The sequence below is a fragment of the Sphaeramia orbicularis genome, chromosome 15 (genome assembly GCF_902148855.1).
Source record: "Sphaeramia orbicularis chromosome 15, fSphaOr1.1, whole genome shotgun sequence".
NCBI classification, from domain to species: domain Eukaryota; kingdom Metazoa; phylum Chordata; class Actinopteri; order Kurtiformes; family Apogonidae; genus Sphaeramia; species Sphaeramia orbicularis.
In genome coordinates this window covers 1,384,249-1,394,407 of record NC_043971.1, presented here as the reverse complement: position 1 = coordinate 1,394,407, position 10,159 = coordinate 1,384,249, and the positions used below count along the sequence as shown (strand labels likewise).

General features: G+C 44.9%; 1 protein-coding gene across 1 annotated transcript in view; it reads right to left on the bottom strand.

Moving 5' to 3' along the window:
- gbf1 (golgi brefeldin A resistant guanine nucleotide exchange factor 1) overlaps positions 1 to 10,159 on the bottom strand; it is a 130,636-nt gene that overhangs the window by 30,263 nt on the left and 90,214 nt on the right. The window contains exons 14-22 of the mRNA XM_030156528.1: positions 9,243 to 9,437; positions 7,213 to 7,390; positions 3,246 to 3,383; positions 3,084 to 3,172; positions 2,766 to 2,968; positions 2,554 to 2,677; positions 1,093 to 1,218; positions 444 to 491; positions 185 to 306 (exon numbers count right to left, since the gene is read on the bottom strand). Of these exons, the coding sequence (XP_030012388.1) occupies positions 185 to 306; positions 444 to 491; positions 1,093 to 1,218; positions 2,554 to 2,677; positions 2,766 to 2,968; positions 3,084 to 3,172; positions 3,246 to 3,383; positions 7,213 to 7,390; positions 9,243 to 9,437 (1,223 nt within the window). The remainder of the gene's footprint in view (positions 1 to 184; positions 307 to 443; positions 492 to 1,092; positions 1,219 to 2,553; positions 2,678 to 2,765; positions 2,969 to 3,083; positions 3,173 to 3,245; positions 3,384 to 7,212; positions 7,391 to 9,242; positions 9,438 to 10,159) is intronic.

Genomic DNA, 10,159 nt, shown 5'->3' with positions numbered 1-10,159 from the left:
GAGAGAGCAGGAGGTGGACCAGGACTGGTTCTATCGGTCTAATTTACTGAACCACAGAACGATGACAAATCATTCTGGATATTCTGAGGTGTTTTCTGAGTTCTTTGTTGTTGATCGTTAGGTGGTAAACTGGTTTGTAGCAAAAGTTAGAGTTAAAGCAGAGGGTTTGTCATGTTCCTGTCACCTGTGTCTGATGGTCTGACCCTGGTCTGTGTGGTACCAGCAGAACTGGACACATGACCCTGGTCTGTGTGGTTCCAGCAGAACTGGACACAGCTGGGGCAATGCCATGGGGGGGGGCCAGCTCTGTGTGTGTGATTGACAGCTGTTGGAGACTAAACACAGTCAGTGGGTGGGCCACTGTCACTGACAGACAACAGCAGCACTTTCCTTTCCCTTCCCTTTCCTCAGTTTGCTGAACCTTCCTGCTCCACTCCTCAGACCTCAGTGGTCCTCCAGCTGCTGCTGCTGCTGCTGTGTGCTCTTCCATCCTCTCCACACATTTCCCACAGGTCAGCTGTGGTTACTGCAGATGCCTTGTTGACCTGAGGCTCAGACGACACCAGACGCTCCACACAATAGTTCGGAGCGGGCCAATAAAAGTGGCGCCTAACACTTCACTTACTTAGAGGCTTGATATGTGCAGCATTCAGTGCAGCATGTGTCGGCACCGCACTTATTTTAGAAATGGGACCAGTATGCACCCCCAGCATCAGCCCCCCCCGCCCCCATGACCATCACATCTATTTACAGACATCTGTCAATGGTGAGGACACACCGGGTCCACCACCAGGTCCACCACCGGGTCCACCACCGGACTGAAGTTACACCATTAATGAACTTTATGAACGTTTCACTGCTCAGACCCAGAGAATGATACGAAATGGACCAAAGATAAACAGAACAGGAAAAAGAAAAGAACCAATGTGTTAACAACTGGTCTACAAATCTGTAGGGTTACATTAACCTAATACCAAAGCATCAGTGTCTAATAATGGAACATTACCTCTTTATTTCCTCTTTTATTTCTCCTGTTATTTCTGTGTGTGTGTGTTTCTGTGTGTGTGTTTTTCTTGTGTGTGTGTGTCTCACCTCTACTGTCATGGGGATGTTCTGTTTGCGTACGTTGTGGTTGTGTTGGTCGGTGTTCAGCATGATCACAGCGTAGGCCAAGGCAAAGCCAGCATCGTTAGTCATGAAAGGAGAGCCGTTGACTTTCTACAAACACACCAACAAACAAACACAGCAGATGACACACATGCATGTTCCTGTGGGGTCGGTCTGACTGGGTCGGGTTGGGTTGGCCTTAGTCAGATGCACTGGTTCATATTCTATTGTGTTTTCATTCTTTGTCTGTTTGGTTTTTAATTTGTTTTCGCTCTCAGCTCAAACACTAAATGCTTCAGTTCGTGGTTCCTTTGCTTCATCTTCTGTATATGTGGACACTGTGGTTCTGTCCAGCAGTCCCCCATAAGGCTTAAAGCCCCTAACCCTAACCCTTCTTCCTCAGACCACTTTCTGGGTCCTGGTTCTACCCTTGGTTCTTCAGTGGAGAACACAGTGACAGAGCCACTGCCTACAATGACCCATCAACTGTGTGTGTGAACAGTGGGCCTAAGAAAAGGACATTAGTAGGAATAGTTTCCAGGTCACATGGCTCTGGGGGTTATTTTCAGACCCCCCCCCCCATCCTTCTGAATCTGTGTGTCAGTGTGAGTTATGTCCTTATGTCATCCTGAACCTATAATCTGCTGGGTTAATCATGTGAGTGTTTGATTTATACCGTCAACACCTTCACACCAACTGGACTGAGGACTGCGGAAGGAGATCTGCACTAACCCGAACCCTAACCCTAACCCTGACCCCAACGCTAACCCTATGGATGTTCCCTAACCCAAACCCTATGGATGTGCACTAACCTGAACCAGAGGTGGTACATCTGCATGAAAAAATATCAGTATTCTCCAGATTAAACTGGCAAACATCTGAACTGAAAGAATTTGGATATTTTCTGAGATTAAAGTACTAGTTCATACAGAAGCGTATTGCACTCACACAAAAAATAAATTCAGCTCTGTTTTGCTGAGGTGAATTTAATTTTTTTCCGAAAACAGTTTCTCATTAATTCAGAAAAAAAGAGCCACATTTTTTTAAAACTTATTTTTTCTCATAATTACGAGATAATTATCTTGTTAATTTGGAAAAACAGAGCCAAATTTTTTTTGTGTGAATGCAATATGCTTCTATAAGTTAATGTGAAAAAAACTCAATATTCCGTTAAATCCTCAGAGATTAAAATGGTAAATTTGCAACAAAGAAACGAGTCTTTTCACTTAAAATGACTATTTTGAAATTGTCTGTTTACCAAAGCAGCAAATTAACCAAAGAAGGTCATGAATCATGACATGGTTTCCCTCCAAATATTCTGGGCTCCTCTGGGTTCTCCTCCAGGTTTAGGGTTGGGGTTAGGGTTAGGGTCCCTGTCCAGCTGTTGCAGTCTAACATGGACAGATCTGGGCTGGTTTTTGGAGCAGCAGTGTAAATGTTCCTTACATGCCAGTTGTCAGTGAATGTTTCCAGGAGTCTCTGGATGACCGGGGCTTCTCCTGGGAGTCTGAAGGCCTCCAGGTAGAGCCGCAGGGCCTCGTCGATGCGAAGGCCCTGGAAGGTGAATGTACTGCACACAGGAAACCAGTGACATCATCATTCCACATACAGGTCAGTCCTTCTATAAGGGTTAGGGTCAGTGCATGTGTTCGGCCTACTTGACGAAGCTGTCCAGGAGCTCCATGTTCTTGCGGTCGCTGATGTACTCCCCGATCATCTTCTTGTCGAGGCGTGGGTTTTCTCGGAGCCACTGGGCCACCTGGTTGTTGTCCATGGGGTCTCTGAGCAGACCCTTCTCCTGCAGGAACTGGATCCCTTTCTTTGGCTTCTGGTTAAACTGTTCTGTGCCGGTGATCAGCAGCTGAAACAAAACCACCGTGAACATTTGGTAGCACACGTCTGCACTGTGGACTTTAATATGTTCACCTTTACCTGGACCCTTGGCTCAGGGGTCAAAGTCTGTGAAAGCTACTCACCTTTTTCTTGGTTCTGATTTCCATCAACTCCTGGGAATCGGGTAAAGATGAGGAGAAACGCTGAGGCTTCTTCGAGGCTCTTTTCTCACCTGAATGTCAGAATGATCATGTATGAGCTGGACTTCTACTCAGGCTCTGTATGAACATGTTTAGAACTCTTACCGATGTCATTGTCTCCTTGATCCTGCCGACCCAGTCTCATTTTGTCTGCCATCAGATGTCCACTGGTGGGTGGACACACTGGGGAACTGTCACTTTGGGAAGGAGTCGGTCCATTAGTGCTGCTCAGTCTGTGAACATCTGAAGGCAACATAAAAAAATAAATAAATAAAACAAAATAGGAACAGAATAATCATGATGACTGTTCTTTTTAAAGCAGTGATATTAGTCTTTTTTTAAATGTTCTTCTTCCTTTTCCAACATTTCCCTGTGGTCTCCATAAACTGTAAATGCTGTTTGGCTCTGAATTCTTCATTCATTTCACTCTTGTCTTTTTCTTTTTCTATTTGATATGAATCTCCTGAATTTCCACCTTAACCCTTAAAGGCCCAAACAGCCACCGTTGACCAAACACATCTACATATTTATATTAATTAATAACTTTGGACCCACTAATCCTATCAATAAATGTAAATGATTGGTGTAAAATGCACTTTTTATCTCAATTATTCATAGGATAAAATGTTCAAAAACTTTTAAAATGAGAATATCATGAGCAAAATACTGGAAAAATAAGGAAAAAATTAACCAAAATAACCTTGAAATATGGCAGAAAAACTGAATAAATCCTAAAATTGATGACAAACATCATATGCAGTTTTAAAGCAGTGATATTAGTCTTTTTTTATGTAATTCTCTCTTTTCCCTCCTTTCCCTGTGGTCTCCATAAACTGTAAATGCTCCGCTTGGCTCTGAATTCTTCATTCATTCAACTCCACAGGTCCATCTTCAACCCTATTTCTGACTAATGACACCAGAAAGGTGGTTTGGAGCGCTGGCCCTTTAAATGCACAGGAGACACTTCAGGCCCCGCCCCTTCCAGGTGATTGGCTGTGCTGCTCTGTCCTGTTCAACCAACAACTGAACATTTTAGGTAATGGGCTCCAAGGTTGGACATATTTTCAGTCTGGACTACAACCGCTGATGACGACAAACAATTACAGAGAAAAACTGGAGAAATGTTCATCTGAAGTCTGGACCTGATATGAGCAAATGTGGAGACGGAACGAGTTAGAGATGCAACTAATTAAGAAGGAATTCAAATGAACAAAGCTGAACAAAACTCGAGCAAAATAATGAAAAAAATGAACAAAACTGAACAGAAATTGAAAAAATAATGAAAAAAAATGAACAAAACTGAACAGAAATTGACAAAATAATGAAAAAAAATTAACAAAACCGAATGAAAATTGAGAAAAACAACAAAAAATGAACAAAACCGAATTAAAATCGAGCAAAATAATGAAAAAAATAAAACCAATATGTGCAAATGTCGTAACTAGTTATAGACACAACAAATTAAGCAGGAATTCAAACAGGTTGTAGAATTCAACTGGATTTTTGTCCAAATGACTACAGATAATGTAGCAGCAGCTGGAGGGTTCAGATTCAAACTGTCTGAACTATTAGGGACAAAAACACAAAGAAATGAAGCACAGACGAAGAAAAGAGGGTTTAGACAAATATGAACCATTTCAAAGTAATGACGCTAATAAATGGGGCGGGGGGGGTGTTACATGATCAACAGACACAGTAACAAATCAGCTTTAAGGGCCTTAAATAAGATAAAGTTGGGATTGTTAGTTTGACAAAGGGGACAGAGGGTTAGGGGGACAGTAGGTGGGTCTAGGGTTAGGGTTAGAGTTAGGGGGACAGGAGGTGGGTCTAGGGTTAGGGTTAGAGTTAGGGGGACAGGAGGTGGGTCTAGGGTTAGGGTTAGGGTTAGGGTTAGGGGGACAGTAGGTGGGTCTAGGGTTAGGGTTAGGGGGACAGTAGGTGGGTCTAGGGTTAGGGTTAGGGTTAGGGGGACAGTAGGTGGGTCTAGGGTTAGGGTTAGAGTTAGGGGGACAGGAGGTGGGTCTAGGGTTAGGGTTAGGGGGACAGTAGGTGGGTCTAGGGTTAGGGTTAGAGTTAGGGGGACAGGAGGTGGGTCTAGGGTTAGGGTTAGGGGGACAGTAGGTGGGTCTAGGGTTAGGGTTAGAGTTAGGGGGACAGGAGGTGGGTCTAGGGTTAGGGTTAGAGTTAGGGGGACAGGAGGTGGGTCTAGGGTTAGGGTTAGAGTTAGGGGGACAGTAGGTGGGTCTAGGGTTAGGGTTAGGGTTAGGGGGACAGGAGGTGGGTCTAGGGTTAGGGTTAGGGGGACAGTAGGTGGGTCTAGGGTTAGGGTTAGAGTTAGGGGGACAGTAGGTGGGTCTAGGGTTAGGGTTAGAGTTAGGGGGACAGGAGGTGGGTCTAGGGTTAGGGTTAGGGGGACAGTAGGTGGGTCTAGGGTTAGGGTTAGAGTTAGGGGGACAGTAGGTGGGTCTAGGGTAAGGGTTAGGGTTAGGGGGACAGTAGGTGGGTCTAGGGTTAGGGTTAGGGTTAGGGGGACAGTAGGTGGGTCTAGGGTTAGGGTTAGAGTTAGGGGGACAGGAGGTGGGTCTAGGGTTAGGGTTAGGGGGACAGTAGGTGGGTCTAGGGTTAGGGTTAGAGTTAGGGGGACAGTAGGTGGGTCTAGGGTTAGGGTTAGGGTTAGGGGGACAGTAGGTGGGTCTAGGGTTAGGGTTAGGGTTAGGGGGACAGTAGGTGGGTCTAGGGTTAGGGTTAGGGGGACAGTAGGTGGGTCTAGGGTTAGGGTTAGAGTTAGGGGGACAGTAGGTGGGTCTAGGGTAAGGGTTAGGGTTAGGGGGACAGTAGGTGGGTCTAGGGTTAGGGTTAGGGGGACAGTAGGTGGGTCTAGGGTTAGGGTTAGAGTTAGGGGGACAGGAGGTGGGTCTAGGGTTAGGGTTAGGGGGACAGTAGGTGGGTCTAGGGTTAGGGTTAGGGGGACAGTAGGTGGGTCTAGGGTTAGGGTTAGGGGGACAGTAGGTGGGTCTAGGGTTAGGGTTAGGGTTAGGGGGACAGTAGGTGGGTCTAGGGTTAGGGTTAGGGTTAGGGGGACAGTAGGTGGGTCTAGGGTTAGGGTTAGGGGGACAGTAGGTGGGTCTAGGGATAGGGTTAGGGTTAGGGGGACAGTAGGTAGGTCTAGGGTTAGGGTTAGGGGGACAGTAGGTGGGTCTAGGGTTAGGGTTAGAGTTAGGGGGACAGTAGGTGGGTCTAGGGTTAGGGTTAGGGTTAGGGTTAGGGGGACAGTAGGTGGGTCTAGGGTTAGGGTTAGGGTTAGGGGGACAGTAGGTGGGTCTAGGGTTAGGGTTAGGGGGACAGTAGGTGGGTCTAGGGTTAGGGTTAGAGGGACAGTAGGTGGGTCTAGGGTTAGGGTTAGAGTTAGGGGGACAGTAGGTGGGTCTAGGGTTAGGGTTAGAGTTAGGGGGACAGTAGGTGGGTCTAGGGTTAGAGTTAGGGGGACAGTAGGTGGGTCTAGGGTTAGAGTTAGGGGGACAGTAGGTGGGTCTAGGGTTAGGGTTAGAGTTAGGGGGACAGTAGGTGGGTCTAGGGTTAGGGTTAGAGTTAGGGGGACAGTAGGTGGGTCTAGGGTTAGAGTTAGGGGGACAGTAGGTGGGTCTAGGGTTAGGGTTAGAGTTAGGGGGACAGTAGGTGGGTCTAGGGTTAGGGTTAGAGTTAGGGGGACAGTAGGTGGGTCTAGGGTTAGGGTTAGAGGGACAGTAGGTGGGTCTAGGGTTAGGGTTAGAGTTAGGGGGACAGTAGGTGGGTCTAGGGTTAGGGTTAGAGTTAGGGGGACAGTAGGTGGGTCTAGGGTTAGAGTTAGGGGGACAGTAGGTGGGTCTAGGGTTAGAGTTAGGGGGACAGTAGGTGGGTCTAGGGTTAGGGTTAGGGTTAGGGGGACAGTAGGTGGGTCTAGGGTTAGGGTTAGAGTTAGGGGGACAGTAGGTGGGTCTAGGGTTAGAGTTAGGGGGACAGTAGGTGGGTCTAGGGTTAGGGTTAGAGTTAGGGGGACAGTAGGTGGGTCTAGGGTTAGGGTTCGGTCTTTTACCACTGGTGTCCGTCCCGTCCTTGCTGGCGTCCTCCTCTGGCTGCAGGGTTTGTGATTGGTCAGTGCTGTTGAGGACCTGGGCCTGGCAGTGGGCCTCAGTGCTGTCAATCACAGTCAGCAGAGCCTCTAAGGACAGGAGGTGGGTGGTGTAGAGCTGACCTGACACTGGGAAGGCATTCTGCACACACACACACACACACACACACACACACACACACACACACACACACACACACACACACACACACACACACTTGTCAGATTTGGACCCAGTTATTTTCTCAGCTGTGTCTTTTTCCTCCATTGGTTTTTCTGTTTTCTGTTCTCATGAACCTGAACCTGTTTTCAGAGGTTTTGCTTTGCTCTGTTTTTTCTTTGACTGGGTCAAATCAGAGGTCAGGTGTTGCTAACTGTCAATCCCAAAGGCCACACCTTTAATTATTCAGACGTTTTGGATTCAACATAATCCAAACATACAAATTCATCACTGTACATCTACCGCAGAGGAGGAAATTAAATATGTAGATCCAAACTATACCAGACTGTGAACATGGTTATTCCTGCTGCGAAGTTCCATATTTGAACATACAGGTCCACGAGGGTGGACTCACTGGAGCCCCCCTGGTGGACACTGATGGTACTGCAGAGTGGGACTCCACTTTTCAGTCTCCACTGTCGCTGCATGGTCTACACTTGGACAAGTGGTTGTTCTCCATCTCACAAACTCCGAGTATTAAAAAAGAACTAGACCCTCTAAACCAGGCGTCTCAAACTTGCGGCCCGGGGGCCAAATGTGGCCCGCGGGATGATATTTTGTGGTTTAGAGTTAGTGTGGTCTGCACAAAGTTCCCAAACGCACCTTTTTGCTGAGTCTTGCCACGCTTTTATTTTATTCTTTTGTATCACTTATGGGCTACCACAGATAATCTCCTGACAGCTTCCAGTGGCATTTGTTGTCAACAGTTGTCAAGGTAGCCAACCGTGAAATACTTGGGCACAGGTGTCAATCATGTGGCCGGGGGGCCAAATCCGACCCACCAAAGCGTCCAATCTGGCCCGCGGGATGAATTTGCAAAGTGCAAGTTAGGGTATCAAACTCAAAAATAATATAATAACCTATAAATAATGACAACACCAATTTTTTTGCTTTGATTTAGTGCAAAAAACATTAAATTATGAAAACGTTTACATAAACAAACTATCCTTTAACAATAAAATGTGAATAACTTCAACAAAATGAAGAAAATTAAGTGAAATTTTAACAATTTTCTGCCTGTTACTAAATGTTTCGTGCATATAAATATAAAAGTTTTTGCATATGTATAAATGATAAGTCGAGACATAATATTAATAAAATTGTACTTTTATTTCTTAACAAATTCTGTTTTTTTCAGGTTATTCACATCCTTTTTGTTTGGATAGTTTGTAAATGTAAATATTGGCATAAATGAATGTTATTTTTTGCACTGAAACAATTTGGAGTTGTCATTATTTATTGGTTATCACGCTGTTATTTTACTGGTTCAGCCCACTTCAGATTAAATTGGGCTGAATGTAACCCCCGGAAGAAAATGAGTTTGATGGCCCTGTACTTGGGGAAGTATGAATGTTAGTCACTTACTTGAAACATATTCCGGAATGACACCAAATGGATGGAAAACATTTGCCATCACCCAGTTCCAGTCATGTGTCTCTCAAAACGTGCCATGAAGAGAAAGATTAGCAACGAGTACAGGCAATTTCAGGGAAAGTGGGAGACGGAATATTTATTTGTGGAGCACAGGGACACGCCTATGTGTCTTCAAGAAAGCAACTATAAAGAATGAAGCAGCAGTCGAAGCAGCTACGTGGTGATTGAGACGACTGCTAGGGCCGGAAAGCCATTCAAAGAAGGTCAATTCATCAAAAAGTGCATAGTTGTGAGTGAAGTAAAGAAACTTTTTGTGGAATACTTAATGCGGCCCAGCCTGACCTAGACTCTACCTCCAGGTAAGTTGAGTTTGACACCTGTGCTCTCTATGGAGGGTTACCTTGGACAGCAGCTTGGTGAGGTCTTCAAACAGGTTGGAGCAGTAGAAGTCACAGTCGTAGTTGATGTAGAGCTCAGTGACGAAGCTGGGGATCCTCCACAGCTGCACCAGAGCCTCCAGCGCCATCTCCTTCATCTCATAGGGCATCTTCATGTTCTCTGACGTGATGATATCCATCAGCTTCTTCAGGTACATCTGACAGGTGAACGCAGAGAAATAAAACCCTCAAATTCACGAAAATGTGAGCATTTTATCCACTAAAACCCAACAGAAGAGGTTCACAGCAAGGTTCTAATAGTTTTGGATTTTTACTTCTAGTTTAGTTTAATTTAGTTTTGACTTTTTTTTTCTCTAATTCAGTTCGTTTTAATTCATTTTTAGAGCAGGTTTGATAGTTTTTATTAGTTTTCATTTTTCTCTAAATGCTTAGTTTTAGTCTAATTGTAGTTCAGTCTCTTTTCTCTTCTTCTCTGTCGTCGTATTCAAATAAATCCCAGACAGGACTCTGCTGCTTTCTCCAACTTTAGTCTCCATGTTTCCAGGTAGAGTGGGGACCAGAAGACGACTGGAAACCACAAGTGAACACAAGTGACGGACCAAAAAGTGTTGTATGGTGACAGCACAGAAAACAGAGACAAAGAAATCGCTTTCGTATCAATCCGACATTGACAAAGACGAAAACAAAGGGAATTTGATCCATAATTTTTATCCATTTTAGTTAGTTTTGTAAACACACAATACAGTTTCAGTTAGTGATGGTTTTTTTCTTTTAATTATAGTTTTTATTTATTTCAGTTAACGAAAATGTTTTTACAATTCTAGTTTTTGTCATTTCATTAACGATAATAACCCTGCACATAACACATCGGTATGCTAAATGTAAACCTTTCAAGCCCTGTTTTTTGTTTTGGGTTTTT